The sequence below is a fragment of the Nylanderia fulva genome, unplaced genomic scaffold (genome assembly GCF_048542155.1).
Source record: "Nylanderia fulva isolate GAGA-0341 unplaced genomic scaffold, ASM4854215v1 Scaffold14, whole genome shotgun sequence".
Taxonomy (NCBI): Eukaryota; Metazoa; Arthropoda; class Insecta; order Hymenoptera; family Formicidae; genus Nylanderia; species Nylanderia fulva.
This window is the reverse complement of record NW_028189622.1, coordinates 2,012,296-2,034,831: the sequence shown is the minus strand read 5'-3', so window position 1 is coordinate 2,034,831 and position 22,536 is coordinate 2,012,296. Positions and strand designations below refer to the sequence as shown.

The 22,536-nt window shown below is 33.0% G+C and overlaps 2 protein-coding genes across 6 annotated transcripts in view; one reads left to right on the top strand and one right to left on the bottom strand.

The window, feature by feature from the left end:
• Positions 1-16,727, top strand: part of ninaC (STKc_myosinIII_N_like and MYSc_Myo21 domain-containing protein ninaC) — a 25,734-nt gene extending 9,007 nt beyond the window's left edge. For both annotated transcript variants that reach the window (XM_029300756.2, XM_029300754.2), the window contains exons 5-24: positions 4,406-4,794; positions 4,888-4,978; positions 5,351-5,446; positions 5,519-5,704; positions 5,905-6,093; positions 6,160-6,359; positions 6,812-7,152; positions 7,291-7,501; positions 7,640-7,781; positions 7,976-8,434; positions 8,661-8,947; positions 9,083-9,342; positions 9,447-9,515; positions 9,753-9,931; positions 10,175-10,389; positions 10,607-10,704; positions 11,036-11,253; positions 11,774-11,949; positions 12,044-12,125; positions 12,618-16,727. In XM_029300756.2, coding sequence (XP_029156589.1) covers positions 4,406-4,794; positions 4,888-4,978; positions 5,351-5,446; positions 5,519-5,704; positions 5,905-6,093; positions 6,160-6,359; positions 6,812-7,152; positions 7,291-7,501; positions 7,640-7,781; positions 7,976-8,434; positions 8,661-8,947; positions 9,083-9,342; positions 9,447-9,515; positions 9,753-9,931; positions 10,175-10,389; positions 10,607-10,704; positions 11,036-11,253; positions 11,774-11,949; positions 12,044-12,125; positions 12,618-12,923 — 4,194 coding nt within the window. In that variant the 3' untranslated portion in view covers positions 12,924-16,727. The remainder of the gene's footprint in view (positions 1-4,405; positions 4,795-4,887; positions 4,979-5,350; positions 5,447-5,518; positions 5,705-5,904; positions 6,094-6,159; positions 6,360-6,811; positions 7,153-7,290; positions 7,502-7,639; positions 7,782-7,975; positions 8,435-8,660; positions 8,948-9,082; positions 9,343-9,446; positions 9,516-9,752; positions 9,932-10,174; positions 10,390-10,606; positions 10,705-11,035; positions 11,254-11,773; positions 11,950-12,043; positions 12,126-12,617) is intronic.
• On the bottom strand, positions 9,214-22,536 carry LOC114929272 (uncharacterized). 4 transcript variants are annotated; one of them, XR_014924137.1, is made up of 7 exons: positions 20,589-21,190; positions 19,391-19,831; positions 19,190-19,292; positions 15,179-15,606; positions 14,878-15,096; positions 11,063-11,206; positions 9,214-10,698 (listed from the first exon to the last, which is right to left on the bottom strand). XR_014924137.1 is itself a non-coding variant. In XM_029300758.2 (6 exons), exons 2-6 carry the CDS (start codon positions 20,988-20,990, stop codon positions 14,878-14,880), a joined length of 1,593 nt encoding a protein of 530 aa, XP_029156591.1. In that variant the 5' UTR covers positions 20,991-21,132; positions 21,554-21,900; the 3' UTR covers positions 14,025-14,877. The 4 variants fall into 4 exon arrangements, 3 of the variants coding, with proteins under 3 accessions (XP_029156591.1, XP_029156590.1, XP_029156592.2); XM_029300758.2 differs by lacking the exons at positions 9,214-10,698; positions 11,063-11,206 and adding an exon at positions 21,554-21,900 and having other exon boundaries at positions 14,025-15,096; positions 20,589-21,132; XM_029300757.2 differs by lacking the exons at positions 9,214-10,698; positions 11,063-11,206 and having other exon boundaries at positions 14,025-15,096; positions 20,589-21,189.

The following is a 22,536-nucleotide window of genomic DNA, read 5'->3' as shown; positions in this document are numbered from 1 at the left end:
GTTATTATTACGATACAATTATGTGCTCGACGGTATATCTCGGCGCGATGCTTTTATCCCACGACAGATTATCCCGCTGATTACATAGAAAACGCATTGGCACCGATTTAATTGCACACACACGCCCGTACGATACGCGATTAAAGGCACCGAAGGACCGAGGGTACATTTCACCGCGCGCGTTTTGCGATAATGCCGCCGCGTTTACGCGGGAAACTCGTTCGCGCCAAGTTTACGCGGGAAACTCGTTGGCGCCAACTAGTGGCATCGATAAATAATTATATAGAGGGTGCACTATACACTTGATATTACGAATGAAAACAGTAAAAGCATTTGATTGACCAATCAAAAAAGAGAAAATTTTGCTTTTTTTATGCTTCTTTTCTTATCTTATTAATCTGAACGTTTCGAAGCATTTGTAGCGTTTGAAGTGAAATGTCTTTTTACAATATCGATAATCGCTCTCTCGATATCGAAGTGATAATCGATTATATACAAACTACTGTACACATGTGGGAAATATTTATGCAAATTTAAAGTGTAATATTTTTAAGAGAAAATAAAAAAATATATAAATATAATTATAAATATAAATTAAATATATATAAATATAGTTTTTTATTTTTTCTTAAAATATAACACTTCAAATTTGCGTAAACGTTTTATATACAATATATATACTTATGTATATACAAATGACTATTATTTCATGTTTATATAAAAAGCTATGTTCATACATTTTTATAACTTTTTAAATAAAAATCTAAATCTGTAATTCTTGAATCATATATCTAGGTATTTTTATTCGTTCAAAAATGTAAAAAAAATTGTAATATATTATAAAATGTAAAATATCTAAATACAAAATATCTATAATAATATGATAAAGTACATCGAAAGTGTCAATAAATTAGAAAGATTAAATTTCTTGTGATTTGATAAAATTTATCAAAAATAACGTCAATATTCAAGCTCATTAGAAACTTTCATTTTACACGTTTCTAATTTATAAACAGAAGCAAATAGACCTGAAATTATAAATAGTACGTGAAGATTCCTAAGACCAACGGAGATGCCGTACATAGAAATTACAAATAAGACAAGTGAGCTGGTTCGCTAATTAACTTCCGCACACAAATGAGAGTTCCCTCTTGATGATTCTCTCCCTTATACAACTATCTCAGCATCTACTCAAAATCAAGCACAAAGACTTCTACCTCGTCTTCTTCTCTCGCGCTTACACTTATATCTTCATTCTAGCAATTTTATGTAGTAAGAGCAATTTGTATGTCAGACATTACAACTGTACTTTTGAATCATGTGTATGTATATATTTCTCTCGACATAAATAATACAAAAAAATACTTAATTTTGCTTTTACAAATCTCGAAATTAATTTATCTTTATCTTACTTCTGTATGCAAGGCTCAAATAGCCAGTTTTGATATTTTATTAAAATATATATACAAAATGTAAATGAAGAAATTTAATAAAAATGAGATAACTGTATCTTTACCATAACAAGGCAATAGGCTAACGAATTCGTAAAGTTTGTGTATGCAGTAAAATATTGATTTTTTTTTTGCTTTGATCATTATTAACATTAATGGGCAATGCAGTGAACGTCACAATAAATTTAAGCCGCTGCATTAATTGAATATTACCCTTGTTTACGACAATCGTAAAACGTAAGCCATGCCGTTAATTTTTCCACGAGAGTTTGGAGAATGAAAAAAATAAGACCCGAGATAGAGTAGATGATAAAACACGAAGTGTTTCCGTTCGGAAACACGAATTAAATACAAACTGAGACAAATGATCGAGCAAGAAAGACCGTAAATACAGGAAAAGCGAGAAGGGAGAAAGGGTCGTCGAGGAACGAAAAGCTAAACACCCTTCTGTCATGATTTTGCTTAATAGTTAATGATCACGGCATGACGGATTCGCTTATTTACAATAATACCGCCTTCCATGATTCCGGTCTCTCTTAGGAGGTCGGATAATTGGCGAGGATATCGTGCTCATTTCTCAACGGACTTAAGAAGCCATGTGCGTATTAAAGGAAAAATAGAGACGAGAATTGAAGAAAAAAACGAATGACACTGAGACACGCAGCAGGATGAAACTTAAGTGACTGCTTCCGCTTTGATTCGTGTGTCACTGAGTTTTCCTTGCTTCTATATCTAATTGTTTATTTCTTTATTTGTTATGCGCATGAAGCAGCATCAATACTAACTATAACAAAGTCAGTATTTTAATTACAATCACACGAAAAACAAAATAATTAAGTCAATAGATAAAATTCTATGACTATATTATTATATTATTTATAGATTATTTAAACGACAACTAATTTATATAATTTCTTTCGTTTTTTTTTTTGCATTTTGATAGTAAAAAAATCACCAGAAGAGAAATCTTTCAAAAATGGATCATTGGATAATAAAAGATTATTCAAAAAAATAATTCGTTTTTGTATCTTTGTCGTACTGCAACTCTTATCTTATATACTAGCACAGATTTATTTCATTGATGTTCTATGTAGATTCTATTCTAATCGCTATTTGATTGCTATCGTCATAACTATAGACTAGTACGGTATAAGCATCATGAGCTGTTAAATGGTAAGCGTTAAAATATATCATTACTGTCATCTCTTCTGTACTGGTACAAGATAAGCGGGCAGTAAGACAGAATCGATGAGTACATTACAGCATCGTCTTTATCTTCTTCAAGATAGTTCCGTTATTATAAAGTCTTAATATATATAATCTTATTATTTAGTTATAAAAGTCAGTTGAAGAGAAGGAATGCGGATAACTATTCTAAAATTAATAATTTATTAAAAGAGTCTCGCAACATCGCTGACAAACATTTTCTCTGTCAAATTTTCCCTGAAATCAACATCTCGCATCATAGGTTCATTGAAAGGGCACAAAGAACGCTTAATGGAGCTCGGCATTCTTTCTCTCGCGAATGACTCTCATGGTGGACTTCACAGCGATAATATTTACGATCCAGGTAGTTTGTCACTAAATCATTATGTAGATCCGTACCTTTCGGGTATGCACGCACAATCCGATGCCCTTCGCCACTGGGGACCAGCGGTGCCCGCCGTATCCTCCTCATCTCCCGACTTATGTCGAGCCCATGTCGTTCCTTTTCTACCTTGAAAACTGCACGCAACACCCCGTCTCTCTCCTTCTTTTTCCTCCACCCGTTCTCCTTCTCTTTCCTCGCGGATACGTGTTCCATGGGCTCGGTAGCGATTCGTCCACGGTCACTCGTGCGGTAAATCAGACCACGTTGACGTTTAATGCCGGCAAATTACACGCGAAATAAATGCCCGCGAAGAGCAGTGCGCAGTGCTACAAACAGAAACATAAAGAGAAAATGGATAAAGAACGAGAGACGAATGGAGACTACTATGCTTCTTCTGTACGATCGTTATGTCCTGTTTAATCTTTATCCGCCAATTAACAATTCGTTCGTCCCTCGAGTTTTCCCTTTACTCTTCTAACTATTTCTTGTATATCATTCGGCCAACAAACGATGAAGAATGCGCGTGATTGTCTATCTTATTTTTAAAATATTACAAATCAGTGTAAATTTAGTAAAAAGATTTGTTAAGTGAATCCATTAATCTGCACTTAATAGAGAAAATAATATTTTACAAATAAATTAAATTTAATATTTAATATTATATTTTATCTGATCGATAAACACGTCTCAAACACGTGAGTTTATCAAAAATGAATTAAAGATTCGCAGAGACGAACGAAAATTTTAGTGTTTATTATTGTAAGCAACTTTGCAATAGCTCACCTTTAGCTTCGGAGTAGAATGCCCTTTGAAGCAGCTTGCTGATGAGCCTGGTATTAATGATTTCATGCCCACGCCACGTTGAAACTGCTCATTGACTCGCGCTTGTTACGCGCTGCGAGCACGACCGGCTGCAAATTATAGATCGTTCAATTTGCAGTAAATCTATAAAAACGATTCTTGCAAGACATTGAAGGTGCCGAGTTGCCAACTTCCCTTCCGCATTGTCATACTTCAAAGATAATTACATGCATGTTATTCTTGGAGCCATTTCAATCTGCGATGTCAGATTAATGCGCGATTTATTATGTAATATAGTATAGCATTCGTGGTTTCATCAATTTTAAAATTAACTCCAAAACAAATATTCTCTTATAGCTAAATTAATAATATATATATGATAATAATATTTTTCCCATAAGAATGTAATTCAATCGTTGTAACATTCATTCATCTCTACATGATCTTTCAAATACTTATCAATGATATAATTTCGCGTTTTCGTAAAAATAAAATATCACGTGTGTACAACTATAATTACTAAAATAAAATATTACATATCATACTTTTGTCTTTATTTCAGGCTTTAATCCACTTGCACGAGCACAATGTAATCCACAGAGACATCCGTGGCAACAACATCGTCCTAACGAAGGAAGGCGAAGTGAAATTGGTCGACTTTGGGCTCTCCAGGATGTTGAAGAACAAACTCGATAAACGACATACTTGCATAGGCTCGCCGTCCTGGATGGCGCCGGAAATTGTCAAAGGCAGCAACGGGGCTGATAACGGATATGATAACCGGATCGACGTATGGGCGATCGGCATCACAGCGATTGAGCTGGCCGATGGCAAGGCACCCTTCGAGGACATGCATCCGACGCGCGCTCTCTTCCAGATAGTCCGTAATCCACCGCCGACCGTCTACCGACCCGCCAACTGGTCGGAGAATCTCAATGACTTCATCTCGGAGTACGTGATCAATCAGATATGAAAATCTCTTTATTACGAACGTTGCGAATGAAACCTTGCGCGAGAATCACGTCTGATATATGTTTGTTCCAGATGCCTTGAGAAGAATCCCGAGAACAGACCATATATAGTGGAGATCATTGAACATCCCTTCCTGTCGGAGCTACCTGAGAATGATTACACGGTATAATAAGATATTTCCATGCGATACAGGCTACGAATTAGCAAAGATAGATTACAACACGTGGATATTGAATAATAAATTCACAATCTCCGAACATGTAAAAACATGCAATGTCTTTCTTCTATATTCTTTAAGATTAATTGATCACTTTAAAAATAATATTAATTATAATATTGAACAAAAAGATTTATTGTTTATAAAGAATATAAGAATTATAAAATACATCTTTCGAAATTTTCTTGATTTTGTATTTTAATAACACTTTAGAGAGCCTCGATGTAACTTTTGTATTAAAGTCTACGAATAATTTTACTAGTCAACATAATTTCCTGCAGTGATCAAAAATGTAATGTGCAATGGATGGATTTTTAGCTGACGCAAGAAATAAAATCATTGGTGATGGATGTCTCTGAGAAGGGTAGAGAAGAAAGAAAAACAGAATCGATAGTTCGTAATGGTTTTGTGAAGGTACCGACTTGCATAAATCACGAGATAAATCAATTTACAATATCAAATAAAAAACTATAATTTTCTCGACAGAATCATAAGGATGAACCAGCGGAACAGATGCTCATGGAAGATTTAGCGGCATTGGAGAAGTTAACCGAGGACGTGATCTTACATCAACTTCGCGAAAGATTAGAGCGAGGTGAATATCACACATTTATCGGCGACGTTCTGCTGATACTCAATCCGAACGAGGAACGCGATATTTACGATTCTTACGTAAGTCTTATATTGGATCATCAATTGCATTCTGCGCTTTTGATAAAGAATTTTCTACAAATTTAGATGAAAATCTCATTAGCGAATCAAATATCGCTATTAGATATAAAAAAAACATTTCAAAATGCTATCCAATGTGTTCAATAACGAAATTGCAATAATTTTGTATCATAAATCTGGACGCGCAATTTTATTTACAGCATCACATGAAATATCAATGCAAATCGCGATCTGATAACGCACCTCACATTTATTCCGTGGCGGATAGCGCGTTTCAAGATGTTGTGCATAATGAAGAACCGCAACACATTTTGTTAGCCGGTGAGAGCAACTCTGGAAAAACGACGAACATGCTGCATCTAGTAAAACATCTGATGTTTCTCGGAAAAGTGAGTTAAACGCGAATAAATTCGGTATATAAATAGAATTACGAATAATGTGATGATGCTTTTTAGGGTTTGCAAGACACTGGATTGAAAGTGCTACGAGCTATAGAAATTATTCATGCTCTCACTAATGCAGCAACACAGCTTAATGCTAATTCCACTAGATGCATATTGCAAATACAAACTACTTTCGGTTCAACTGGCAAAGCATCAGGCGCGATATTTTGGCTATATCAATTGGAAAAGTGGCGCGTTTCCATTCGCGACAGGTAGCTTATTCTTCAAAAAAATAATTTTTATTATATTTTTTACACAAACTTTTAGTTTCTTAATTAAAAGTCTCTTATTATTTCGAGATAATCTTTAGTTTTATCAAAGTATGGAGCATTAAAGAATTAGACCGTATTTTATATTTCTATGTATAACGGGTCGTCATTGCAGGCGCATAAACCGACAAAAATTTTTGATACTTTATTCCTTACAAGAAAATACGCGGTAATAATGTAATTGACGCTATTATTTATATTTATATACTATTATTTATAAAACAATAAAAATAATGAAATAAATTCTAATGTATTTAAATCTTATAAAATAAAAAATAGTAAAAAATTCTAATTTTTGGAAATAATATCTTATAAAAATATTAATACAACATTAATACATTTTTGAAAATAATATCTTATAAAAATATTAATACAGCAGGAAAATACTTTTTCAGAAATCAATCAAATTTTCATATCTTTTATTATTTATACGACGGTCTTGATGCGTCGGAAAAATTAAATGACTATGGCCTACCAAGTGGAAGAAGACTTCGATATCTTCGAATAATTGACAAGGATACAGAGAAGAAACGAGCGTTCAAAGTGAGAAACGATCCGCAGCACAACGCGGTTAAGTTTAAGGAATTTATAGAAAATGTTAAGTTTATGGATCTGGAAGAGCACTGCGAGACTATTTGCAAAATTCTCACAGCTATTCTGATGTTCGGGGAGATCCGATTTGTCGAAGGCAATAACGGAGAGGCTGAATTGGACAACAATGAAGCCGCTAACAAAGGTAAAAAATTAAATTCGAAGATTAAATCCACAATTGACAGTTCTAAGAAATTTACTTTGATACATTAATTCATATTAAATCGTAATAAAATATTTATCTATCTAGACGCAAAGTCTGATTAGCTATTTCAAATTACAGTAGCCGAACTTCTTGGCTTAGACGCGAAGAAATTTACTTGGGCTCTCATTAATTATTGTTTGATCGTGAAGGGATCGGCGATGCGTAGAAAACACACTTGCGAAGAGGCGAAAGAAGCACGGGATGTCATGGCGAATACTCTTTATCAACGTTTAGTAGACTGGATAATCAATATCATTAATTATAAACTCTCATTGACTCGTAGTCTTTAGTAAGTTACGCAAAAATTTCACACGTGAAAGTATATGATAGATCAAAAAACGATAAAACTCTTTTCTCTCTCTCCATTTTTTCTGCACAATAATAGTTATTACAGATACTATTATATCATTTATACTTTAATTTGCAGTGGCGACAAATATTCTATCAGCATCCTCGATTACTTTGGATTTGAATGTTTCTCGGTGAATCGATTAGAGCAATTGCAAGTGAATACAATGAACGAGCAAATGCAATATTATTATAATCAAAGAATATTCGCTTGGGAAATGGTAAATTTCTTTGTCAATTAATAAATGGCTCTAATTTATTAAAACATTTTTTATAGCAAATTCATAAAAATAAAGTAAATTAATCTTTGATATCTTTACGAATCAAATAACGATTATATACTAATAAAATCAATTATATACTAAAAAAATGAATAAAAATCTGTACTACTTGTGTATTTTTACTGTGATTTCAGCAAGAACAAGATGAAGAAGATATACCCATACAAAAATTACGTTTTTATGATAATAAAGAAACTGTCGATCAGCTGATGAGCAAGCAGGATGGCCTCCTGCGGATTATCGATGATGCTTCGCGACAATTGCAAGATGCTCAGTATATTTTCGAGAGGATCAAAGAGCATAAATACGGTACTCATGTGAAACCGATGAGTTCGCACGAGTTTACAATCGCGCATTACACCGGCAAATTAATATACGATGCTAGCGAAATCGCAGCGAAAAATCGAGATTTTGTACCACCAGAGATGATCGATACGATGAGATACTCTTCATACGATACAGTCAAGCAAATGTTCACCAACAAGCTGACAAAGTCGGGCAGTTTGACAATCGTCCACGAACCTTGTCTCGCGAGAGAAAAAACATCGAAAAGCAAATGGAGTGCTCTTATGCAGGAATCTTCCAATTTTCGCGTAAGAAAAAGGATAAACAAATGTATCTATTATCTTATAATAATTTTAATTTTAATACAGAATATTTTATCAATTTAAAGTCAATAATTCTATGTATATGTTTCAAAACATATTTGCATTTTAATTGAAACGCATCAGAAAAATTTGGAGATGAACTTTTCAGCAAAAACTAAGCTTCTCTAGCTTGCAAGGTAGCGAAATCTTATTTATGATTTTAATTCAATAGAAATACAATACCGCGTCTAAAGGACAATACTCGCAGACTCGCAAAATGCGGACGTGCCTGTCGACATTCAGATCGACGAGTCTCGAAATTCTGAGAAATCTTGCGACAGTCACAGGAAGTGGCATGCATTTTGTTAGATGCATACGCTCCGACCTCGAGGATGTTCCTTGCGGTTTTTATCGAGAAGTTGTCAGACAGCAAATGAGAGCGTTAGCAGTTCTAGACACAGCAAAAGCCAGACAACGCGGCTATCCATATAGAATACCTTTCCAAGAATTTCTTCGCAGGTAATTTAATTATAAAAATAGCATTCTGAAATCGAATACAGCGATGCACAGAAAAATATATTTTCTCATTATCAGCTAAATATTTAAAGAATTCTTTTTGTTACATGTGAATGCAAAAACGATTTCTAATTACAGATATAAATTCTTGGCTTTCGATTTTAACGAAACAGTCGAGATGACGAAGGATAATTGTAGATTACTTCTGGTCAGATTAAAGATGGAAGGTTGGATCATCGGCAAAACCAAAGTCTTTTTGAAATATTACAATGAAGAATATCTGTCACGCTTATACGAGACACAAGTAAAAAAGATCATAAAAGTGCAGTGTATGATGCGCGCCTTTTTAGCGCGCAAAAATATTATTTCAAAGATGAGTAACATCAAGAAGGAGATTGGCAAGTATATAAATTTATTTTAAAGGAATCATAGTAAAATGCGATTTACCAATTATTTATATTTTAATGTATATTTCGATCAATTGTAACGTGTATTATTTCAGTGAGGAAAACGTCAATTAAGAAAACAGAGTCACTTACGGAAGATGAAGCGGCAGTGATGATACAGAAAGGTGATTAAGAAAATAATATTAATTCTAAATCTTGAAGAATGTGATATTTTCGTATTATTTTACCTATCATTCTACCACCTCTACTATTACAATATATTAAATGTGTTCGATAAATAAATCCTAATATTCTGACGTTTTAATCACATTTATAAAATGTTTAAAAACTTATCGAAAATTATTTAGAAACCTCTTTCCTCTCTTCTTTTTTCTTATATATACATTATTATATACCACTAGCATTTAGAGGACATAAGGTGAGAAAGGAAATGGAGCCTTTCTTGAAGGGAGAAATGGACCAAGAAACAAAAGATTTTATTAAATTCTATTGCAGCAAGTGGAGATCGAAGAGTATATTCCAAGTTCTCTTACGATATCGTGCAGCCCGTTATCAGGATCTTGTGCAATTTTCGCAGCAGGTATTATGACAAAATTGCTTTATCAAGAAGTGGGAACTTTAAACTATTTTTACGGGAAAACGCTTAATAATAACGTGTTTAATTAATCAAATTTAGCGCATTTTACGTTTTGTTATATAAACTTTTTCCTATATGATTTTTCCCATAGTATGACACAAACTTTCAATAATACTAAAATATATAAATGAATATCAACTATTCAATAAATTAATAACATTTACATATTGTTTCATATATCGACAGGTTCATCTATATAATCAATCAATAATGGCAATTTTCGAGGAGACGAACAAATCTGTATCTCTTGATAAAATCGATCCAAGTGCCAAAGTAGATGCCTACCGTGAAATAAAACTACCTCAAGTTCACAAACTACCCTTCAATATGCAACAAGAACTATTATACTTCGACACAAGTTATATGAATGATCCTTCAAATATAAACATTAAACGTGCAGGGTAAATCGTCTAAAATATCTTTCAAATTTTGAAATATCTTTTATCTATAATATCAATCTAAATGCTGATCCCAAAATACACGTAAAATTTCGATAATTATATCGAAACTGATCTTTTCGTATATATATATGTACATCGCGAATTAAAAATCTCTTAAAAACACACAATAGCAAATGTAAATAATAATTTAACGTCAATTCAAAAACATTTTTCACAGATCTATAACATCCATGAGCGATGACGAATGCGAGTCTTGGGATACACCGTTACGTAGGCAAACTGTTCCTTGGGCTAACAATAATGTTAGCACTAGAAGTACGTACAAAATATTCGATAAAAAAATTGTAAAATTCTAAGAACTTAAAACAATTCAAAATATGTATAAATTTTTTATGTATAAATTTGCTTTTTTTTATATATCGATACTCTTCTCATTTGTATTATTCGTGAATTTTGACGCTATATTTTTAATTAATAAAAATATAATTATAACTTTAAATATCATGTAATATGCAATTCATATGAAAAATTATAAAAATAGTGGGCTGAGAGAGAGTACGTTTTTTTAATACAAAAACAAAGCAAATTTAATAGCGATTACAGACGTGGAAAGCAAAATTCTCTTTTAATATGATATATTTTTTAGATGTCGAAGTTCAAACAACAAACTCACCACATCGCGTGCTCCTTCATCATTCGTCAGTCGGTGGGGAACAAAGTTTGATCAACACTCCATTCATCAGGGATCCTAATGTTCCGATTCAATGTCCACCAGAGAATCCAACTCGCCACAACAGTGGAATTTGTGGCTTTCAAACTGCAAATAAACGTGATACCATACAATCCTCTTATATATCTTACTCTGTAAGTTTGCAAATATAACTATTATATGATTGCATTTTATATTACACACACACACACACACACATTCTTATAATTATTATACAGCCATTAAAAACTTTTCTATAAAAAACATAGATTTCTTTTTAGTGATTTTTTTTCATTATTTCTTTAATCTTCAACATTAAATAAATAAAATATTTTTGTTGAAGCAAATTTATGAAATACATTATCAAATGATAAATTAATTTATAATATATGCCAAATACTTAATATTGATCAGATTTATTAACATGCAATTGTTTATAAAACTTTTAACTCAATTTCCTTCATTAATAACCATATTAGAAAAAAAATATATTCCGCACAATGCTTTAAAAAATATACATCAAAAATTTAGATTAAAAATTGATATAACCATATATTAGAAAAAAAATATATTCCACACAATGCTTTAGAAAATATATATAAAAAATTTAGATTAAAAAATATGATTATGATTCTTATAAGATATATTTTATATACAGAGATCTTATCTTTATAGAACAATACCGATAATAGTGGATGCCGCAATCAGAAAGTACCATTATATAATCAAATGCAACCCTCAGCAATGCGAAATTTTAACAATTATGAGTCAGATGTTCGGAACAAAAAGATAGGTGACACAGACTGGAAGTTTGAGGATGGATTTAATCGCAATATCAATAATAATGTTTGGTATAATCATTGCTGAGATAAATTAAAATTTTTAATAATATTTTTAGTTAATAAAAATTTTCTTTGTAGCATAATCTTTTTTTTTTTATTACAGTGTAAATCCCATCAAGGAATTGAAAATGATTGGACAGAGAAACAACGATGAAAACGATGATGCACCTCCCTTTAACTTCCAGGTAAAATATATTAGTTTACTCATTTCATTCTTTTCATACAGTTATATGTACATACAAATATTGTTATAATCATTATTAGAATGCAATATATTCTGCAATAGAATTGCTCGAGTCTCTATTAAAAATTTACAGAGATTATCATTATTTAAAAACAATATAATTTATTTCCAGAAACCAATATTTATACTGTGTTACTTATAACTGTAATGTTTAAGAATATATAAAAAATAATATATAAAAATCGATATTTTTTTCTTTGTTAAAAATTTCACTATCTAAATATTTAGATGTATTAATTCATTATTTTTTGATCAATTTGATATATCATATTGATTATATATATAAAACTTCTCCCTTTCGTAACTCAAATTATTAAGATATTGTATGATTAAAATATTAATAAGAAAATAAAATAATTAGTATAGCACAAACTTCAAAAAAGACTATCAAACAAATATATGTATATCTTCTTAAAAGATATTGTTATTTTAGGCGATGCTGCGGAAAACTCCTCATCAGCGTGCTTCGATGAAACGCAATTCTGTATATGAGAGCTCATCACCGTCAAAACCAGAATTTTATCGCCGCAGTAACGAAAATTTATGCAACTCGAATGTCGCCCACAAGAGTAGCGATAGTCAAGATTCGCCAGAATGGAGTCCAAACGAGATGATTCTCATGTCAGAGAAATACGCGAAACAAGACGCATGGAACGAAAATTGCGCCAATGATAGTGACAGTGTTACTGCGGAGATTGCACCAGGCATTGTCGTCAAAGGCCACGTGGCTGAGCTATGAAGCATCGAACAGAGAACATCGGTTGCAATATCAGCATGTTATATGTATTTAGTATCAAACTATGCTCTTTCTTTCTATACACAGGGAGAATTTTCCTTTAGAATGTATCTTGAAATTTCATCGTGGTAATCGTAGGACAATGCGTTATTGAAAGAACTTTATAAGAGTTTCTCTGATTAATATATACAATAAAAAATATTAATATCTATCACAATAAGATATAAAATATATTTGATTAATTTTATTAAAATATATAATAAAATTTCAATAATTTTAAAATTATTAAAAAAAACTTATAATTCTTTAAGTGTTTTAAATAGAGTAGATGCCAAAAGTGATAAATATTTTATAGAAAAATCTTTCCTCAATGGTAAAAGTCGACCAAACTGGCAATCATTTATTATAAATAATTAGTTAAAATACAACGTTTCGGCTGTCATTGCAGCCTTTTCACAAGTAAATCTATAAAAAGTTACATAAAAATAATTATAATTTTAATACATTTCATCGCAACAAATAATTATAAATTCATATACAAAAATGTATTGTTCATTAAAACAATGGTGAATATTGTCGGTGGTATGCAGTGAATTTGATTTATTGTATTAATTTATTATGCATTTACATTTGGTATGTAACATATTTTTGTACATGAATTTATAATTATTTGTTGCGATGAAATGTATTAAAATTATAATTATTTTTATGTAACTTTTTATAGATTTACTTGAAAAGGGCTGCAATGACAGCCGAAACGTTGTATTTTAACTAATTATTTATAATAAATGATTGCCAGTTTGGTCGACTTTTACCATTGAGGAAAGATTTTTATTAATTATTACTGGCGAACCTTAAGGATTATTATCTATTTTATATAAATTTTATAGTGTACCATATTTTCAATCCAGCTTAATCAGTCATGATAATTTAAACATGCAGCGTAGTAATTTTCGGCTTATTATAAAACATGATAAAATTTGTAGTAAATTTTGCGGCAAAATATAATAAAAAATTCTCTCCATGTACTTAACATAGCTGAAGTTATGATTTGGAAAGGAAAAAGGATCGCTAAAGTTTAATGGAAATTATCAATACACCTGATTCCTTTTTAACTTCAAACTCTGTCCTATCAATATTAAAATATATGTTTTAATATTGATAGCTTGAAGCTTGAAAATTGCCGTTTACTGATATCGCAACATTGTAACAAAGCATAAATAGTAAATAATACTTATTCTCTCATCTCATATTCATTCAGAATTCATTCAAAAATGTTTTGCGAAATTACTGGTTAAATATATCAATGATTAATAGGCATGAATATGTAACGTGATTATTAGTATGGCGATGACTTATTTATAAGAGAATGTCATTTCTCTATATATTGATACTTATTTCAAAATATTTCATTATCAATAACTCGAATATTCAACTCATTATGAACTATTCAAAGTATACCTAGGTATATTATGATGTTTATATATGAAAAAAATATATATAAATATTGATAATAATTTGCCTATACATATATCACAGTAGTTCATAAACATATATATAAAAACATATTATTTTGTCATATTTCTATGCATTTAATATTATGCAATTTAAGATATTAAACAATATCTTAAATTTCTGTTTTTGACAGACTTGCCGAGAACAGCATAATAAAAAAATAATGTATATCCTTGTTCATAATCATGAACAAAAATATACTAAAATATCTTATATAATATATATATATATATGTATATAATAAAAATATAATTTATATTTATTTTAAGAATATAAATTTGTATTTACTTGAACACACACAGTTTGATATTTATATAAACTATATATTCATTGCCATTATTCATTAATGGATTCATCGACAATGTCAATAATTAGAACAAAATTAAAATAGTAACAAGTCTTCAATACAAAAATAGTGTAAATACTGACTGATAGCAATTACCTAATCTTTATCCGATTGAGTGTGTGTATTATCATGACTACAGTTTTGTTGGGAACTCTGCTTAATAATGTTAACCAATGTATCCAATCTAGTAGGATGCGCTATTTGAAGAACCATATGCGCTTCTTCTAGGATTAAGAGACCGTTGTGTGCGTCACTGGCCGATAGATTATGCGCCGATATCACATGCCGTCTCCAAGCCGCGTGTGTCGGTAGAATCTGACAATGATGAAAATAAAATGTTAAATATAATAATTCGATTCGCTTATTATTGTATCCTGCAGTAAATTGGAAAACTTACTTGTAAACACCATTTGCAATTAAGGGATGGAGAGATGGTGTGAACGGCTTTTATGTGTCTTCTGCGAAAGCCCCAACTCGTGTATGCCCTGTCGCAGAAGGGACAGGGAAAAGGTGGATATGCTGATCCTCTTATAGCCTCGTCCGGCAAATCTGTACCGTAGGATTTGGCGAATGCGGAGTAACTCTCGGGTTGCAAAGCTTCAGGATTGTATTTTAGAAAGAGATTCGACGAGGATTTCGGTTGATCTAATGCATGTTCGACACGAAGACGATTCGATGAGTTAGATGGTGGGTCGTCCAATTTTTTCGTGACATTCCACAACGAAGTCTCTTGTTCAACTGCGAACGGATCTCTGCTGTACGTTTGCGGATCTGGAGAAGTATTGCGAGCTTCGGCTATCACTGTCACAATCGGCTTTAATGATCCTGTAAACAATTTCAATCTATCATTTGAATTCTCATTTTATATATAGATGAAAATAGATAAAAATTGCACGATTTTCAATTTTGCTCCAATTTTAAGTAATGTTTATAACGAAAAATGTATGAAAAATATTTATATTTTTCCGTAAAAAGTCTCGAAAAAATTACCTATCTAGTTCTGTCTTCTAAACATAGTAAAGAGCAGCATTTATTTATTGTTTACATAGATACGCAATAAAGAAGATGATAGGTACGTCCGAAATAAAGGGACAATTAAAAATGTAAAATAGGTTTATTTGCGACCAGTCATTTGTTTTGTCTACAATAATATCGATTTAAATAATAAGTCGGCTCGAAGCTGTCGAGATATAATATATTCCACTGATCCAACGCCTGATATCGCGCGCGCAACCAATAAAAACGATTTTATTTTACAAATAAACGGAGATCAAAGAACACTTTCGTGCGAATCCTGAGAAAAGGACGCACGCGATGAGAAGTATCGCACATTGATTCGCAACGTATATATCCTAATAGTTCGTATAACGCACATTCTGTACGTGTGTATAAGTGATCCTTTTGCTGCGATTTAAATACTCTACAAGCATGTCTTAAATCACTATTCCTGTCGTAAGAGCCTACGGTTTCTCTTCCTTTAAGTGTACATAGAGCTGCCGCGGTCATGCAGCGTTACGTTACGCACGCGCGTGACCAATATATGTGTGTGACCGACACGTATCTTCATATGTATATACATATACTTCTAAGTGAGTCGTGTGCATATATATGTGTATATATCGCACACATGGACGCGTAACGAATGCTTATATACACGCACATCCTGTCCGTGTATCAATAATGCGTATGAGCGAGTACGTGATGTTTGTTTGTGTATATGTGTGTGTGTGTGTGTGTGTGTGTGTGTGTGTGTGTGTGTGTGTGTGTGTGTGTGTGCATATTCAAGTGCGAGAAAGAGAGAAAGGGAGACTCGCGTGTCTCCCTGATACGCCAACTTTTTACAATTGATATCGCAATATTTTACTGTCAAAGTAAACTCTACTGTCAAAGTGAATTCTCGCATAAATATACCGCAAATAAACGAAGGAATGTTACGGTATTCAAGATGTTATCGAAAAAATAAACAGATACACAGACAACTGGATGATTGACCTCGCTCATGAGCGCGTCGTGAGAAACGTCAACAATTTCTTTTAAATACATGATGTGCAAAGGGGGGACAAGGAGAGAGATCCAACAAAATATCTTGAGGGAATACTCATTGATAAGATGAAAATTATAACGAAAGTACGAAAGAGGAAGGCTTAGAATTATTCGATCGTTCGTCACGTCGGAGTGGCGAACCTGAAGCGTATATAAATAACTCGATCGCGTCTACGATGCTCTTGTCTAATCACCCTGTCACCCCGAAATCTACAGCCTAGAATCATCAATCGCGGATCGGAGACCGCTCGCACTACGATCCTATTACACGTGTATTAATTTCACGATTTTTAATCACGCCGGCTGACCGTCCGTCTCTTTTTCCCCTATAAACGGCTACACGAACCTTATTATCTACTTACATCAATTTTTTACAACTTGCCCTAAATGTAAAGCTACGCGAAAGCTTCACATCGAAGAGGAACAAGCGAGGGACGAGCCCCGCGACATTCGCGTAAGAACGACGAACGGGGCGACGGGTTTACAAGAACGATTCCTATTCCAGCCAGTGGAAACGTTTCCGTTTGACCCCTGACCTGAAACGCCCTAGTCATTGGGTGTAAACTGAGCGCCTTTGAAACAAATACCTTTTCAGGCCCCTATTGCTAGTGTCGATTTTGGTTACGCAATTCTTCCACGCCTCCTCCCATTCGATGCTGTTAGGCGCAATACCGCTGAAGTGCAACAAAACCTCCCGAATTAAATGTATCTTGTTGCTGTCGAACTGCTGTTTGCCCATTTTGCCGTTGACGTTACAGAGGATCCTCTCTTCCGGCGTGAAGAGGATCTTCATGAGATCGCAAGCCAGGTGATCCATCGGTCGGGACGACGCCCAGGTTGAGATTATGTCCGGGCTCGGCAGGAGATCGGCGTAAGGTAGGTGCTGATACGAGTAAAGCAGCGGCTTCACGTCCGAGAATCCACTTAGCCCGGACAAGCCAGATAAACCAGAAATGTCTTCGGCAGGACTGTTCCCAGACCCTGCCACACACATCAGCACAGCGCGCTTTAGACTTAGCACGGGCTGGCCCCGACACACACACGTGAATTACGCGCACACAATAAAGAAAATGCGAGCGAGTTCAAGTACGTTAAAGACTATAATGAAGGACCGATCACGCATCTTCCCATCTCACGTATGCACTGCTCACGCATGCACGCTTATATGACGCTATATGCACCGTCGATCGAGGCGTGACGCCAAAAAAAAACAGATTTTGTTTCCATAAACTTTGACAGAAATAAAAGAGAAGACTACTGTCCAGTTTTTTACTGCACGAGTTACAATTATTACAAATTAATCGCGTTTTTAGATCAACGATATACTATCGAATGTACCATGAAAATTTTGCTGCAATGCAACAAATCATGAAGATGTTTATGCATTTATTATTCCAATTATGTCGCTCTCATTGTCTTTTCAATAAAGTACTCTTCACTCGTGCACGCAATCTTTGTCTCTACCTCTCTCACGATATAGCACAGCAAATAAAGAAAACGTGGCGCGCCAAAAAAAACGAGCAGAACAAAATATATGCGACGAAAGCGAACTGAAGATTCGAAAAAGCTACAAGTTACCGTATCAAAGAAAAAGCTTTGATACTACAGTAGCCGCCAAAACATACGCAAAGAATGAATCAATGGACACGATTGTATTGCAGAGAGCACATGTGATAATATGAATTGTATATACGATAATAAAAACAATAGATTATAAGGAGCAATGCATGTTAAATATAATTTGTATTCAAATCTCGAAAAAGCAAAATATTATATTACCCTCGCATTAGACTACTTATTTCAAATGAAAATTTTGCACATAAATTGATATGATAATAACACATATTGCTGATGAATATATATATGAATATATATAATAAATGCACTATTAATGATTTACAAATTTAGTATAAGAGAAACTTTTTTATGTTATACAAATATTGCAATGTGATTTTTTAACAAAGTTCTTAACATTAACTGTGCAAAAATATAGTATAACAAATAATGATGCTTGATTAAATTATCAATAAAAAAGAAAAGAATTAGTTTCAAATATCTTTAGAAAAATTATAGAAAATATATAGTACTATTCAAATATTCTATATATATATATGCTTGTATAAAATAATATCTTTAAATTGCTAATTTACTAAATTTGTATTTAATTATAAAATTTAAAAAACACATCAGCAATAATATGGCAGTGAAAATGCAAAAAAGATTCAATGTTGCACTTAATATAATACACATGTTTTCCAGCACACAAACACACAAAATATAATCTATATGTTTAATTATATATCTGTAGTATAGCATACTGAATTATGGTATCAAAAATATCTCATAAATGTTTTTTGATACTAACCTTGATTCCCATCTGCTTGTCCTGTGTCTAGCCTTTCTGCTGGATCCTTATCTAATGGAGATGGCTTTTGAAGATCATCTACTGCCATTTCCAATGGTTCAATCTGAAATGCATTTAGAATGAGAATGTATTATATGTTTATAATCATACATGCAATGATAATATCATATTACTATCACATTTTCTATTTTCTAAACTAACTTTCATTTCTAAACGATGATATACTGGATTTGGTAATGTTTCAGACAACATATACTCTCCATCCTTCCCACTTTGATCACTGGTTGCGGATTCATTTGTATTCTCTGATTGCGGTATTCTAGGTGTTAGTGCTTTCTCCAATATAGAATTATTCTGTTGTTTGTTAATTTTTTGCTTTTTCTTAGGTGTCTCTTCTTTAGTCAGTGGTACATCTTCGGCCACAGCCTGCTCCAATTCAGCTAATCGTTTATAGGACTCTTTCGCAAAGATATCTCCACCAGACAACCCCCGAATTTGCAATGTTTCTGCTGCTTTTAAGAGTGCTGGTAAATTCTTCTGCTCAATATTTACCTCTCCTTTATATATAAATATAAGTAGTGCCTCCAATTCACTAAAATGTACATCCTGAAGTATTATGACAGGATGTTGGCATGGATTTGTCTAAAAAATGAAGAAATAAAATATTGTCGAAATATATTCACATTATATTACTATTCATATTATCAATTATATTTATGTAGGTTTTTTAATTATCATACAATTTTTTCTTTTATATATATTTTTTTGATGTTATATAAAATCTATTATAAAAGATGTTTTCAATGTCTACAAATACACTATTTCAGAAATAATTAATATTGTTGTAGTAATGATAAATTAAAATTCAATTCATAAAATGCACAATAAAGATCATAACAGAACTAAAATAAAATATAAATAAAATTCATGTATACATATATGAATATATAATTTATAAAAGTATATGTAATAAAACAGATTTAAATCGACTATTCGAGATATAGCTATGTCATATAAAACGATTTATCATCTTGTTCAGAAAAACATATAGAAACACATGATTATTTGTCACTAAAACTCGAAATAAGTATAAAAATCATCACAATTAACAGCTTGGAGTAAGAGTAAACGAATTATAATTGACAAAACTGTGTCATTGTCAATAATCGTACACAGTTTACTTCAAAGATGATCGCGACAATCATCTCTAACCTCGAGAATGCCTCGAAGGCTACGTGACAGCTGTCAAACAGCTTTGTTGTCGTATCGCTTCTCCGAGGCATGACAAATGACAACATGCGTTTCGGTGCAACCGCGAAACGAGATGACAGACCTCGAGACTAAGAAGAACCTTGAGAATGCTCACGCAAATTCGAAATAGCAAAGATGAGAGGCTCACCTGGAAGACCTTCTTGAAGAAGGGACTGCTGGCCGAGAGTATCACCTTGTGCGCCGTGAGACACTGTCCGTCACTCGCGAGGGTCACGTCCACCAGGCCCTCTTCCTCCCACAGGCTCTCGAAGCTGGTCGCGATATTGCTGAGGAAACTGTTCCACTTTAGACATATTTGACTTGACATATCGCGGCCGATGTCGGACGGTGTGTCGCGGACGCTATCGCACCGTGGTGTCCGCGGGACCCTCTCACGCGACGACGGGGATGGCGAACGCGACAGTGGGACAGCAGTCGTGCCAGGCACGCACAAATCGTGAGAACACCACGGCCGAGCAGCATGACCATCCACGCTATTGGTTCCCGTCCGCGCGCCAAATTCGAATGACGCGGCGCTTCGAACTCGCATTCCGCCACGAAATCGCTACGTCTTGCAATAGAATAAAATTGCGCGTAATATCAGCATTTTATGACAGAGGACATTCAATGTTCCATGAGATCCCGTATTTGTTTACACACACTTTGAAAATATTGTTAGAATAAATTGAATTCTATATGGAAAATAAGTTTTATTAGAATAAGTCTATTTGTCTTTATAGAGTAGTTTTTTGTATATTTTTACTTTGCAGTAAAAATAAAATAAATATGTCATTAGTATCTGCAATTTATATGCAGTATTAAATCAAATTAAAAAAAGAAGCAAGAGACGACAGGGTGAATTATACTAATAAAATCCCCAAAATATTTAATTTACGTTACATTTACATATTTTTAAAATTAATTAAAAATTCAAGAATTTTCCCAGAATTAGCAAAATTCGAACAATTGTCAATTCACGAATATATATACCCTATTATGTTACACGTCGATTTTATGCTCGTCTAGGAAACATTTTGTTATTTCATAAGAAAATAACGCGAACTCTATGTTGGATCGAAAGACAAAGTTGTTACCACGGCACGGTAGACTTACATTAAGGCGAATGCTGAGTGTGCATGCGTGCGTGCTTGCTGACGTGCGTGCTCGCGTGCGTATAGAATCCAACTGTGTGTGCTATGTGTACGGCCGCGTGCGTGCGTGCGTGCGTGCGCGTTCGTCGCGTGCATGCATGCTTGCGTGCGTTACAACAGAGTTCTATAATCGTTAAGGTTCCACCAGGTTCTACCCTGCTTCACGTCCATCCCGGTTGTGAAGCATGAAAAAGACAAGACGAAAATCTAGCAGTATTTTCACGTTTGTTTTGTTTAATCGGAAAAATAATTAATAAAAATATGCAATTTGTATATCTTGTGCAATTTTTTTTCAAATAACAAGGAAATGTTTAAATTTTACAAGAAATATACAAATCGCTCGCATATATTGTAAAAATAAAAAAGTTATTACAAATTCTCGATTTTTATAATTAGCGATTTTCATAATTAATTTTATGAATAATAAAACGTATATTTTAGCTTATATTTTTTTTCTTTTCCGCTGCAGACGAATTATAATTTCAAATAAATTTGAATCGCCGAGTTTGCTCAAATGTGATTATTTTATTATCGCGTGTTTGTAATTTTTGTAATTGAGAATTATCATTGCTAAAGAATCATTTCTTCTGTATATGCTCTATATATGGAATCTATATCTCTTTACAGAAATGATTATTACTAGGTAGAGAGTTGATGCTCCGAAAGATTGCCTCACTTGGCGATTTTTACAGAATAATGTTGCATGAGAAAAGATGGTCCCGACAAAGTCACGCGATATCATCCAATTTTATCGCATTTAGGATCGTCGCTACTTCCTACTCAAATTTCCGCAATATATCTTATCACATATTTTTGTGTGTAAGAAACAATATATATGTATACGGATATATGATTATAGACGAATGATGAAATAAGAAACTCAAAAATTTGTGTGTACATTTTGAAATAATATAATAATTAGCTACATGATGATTTTTTTGAACT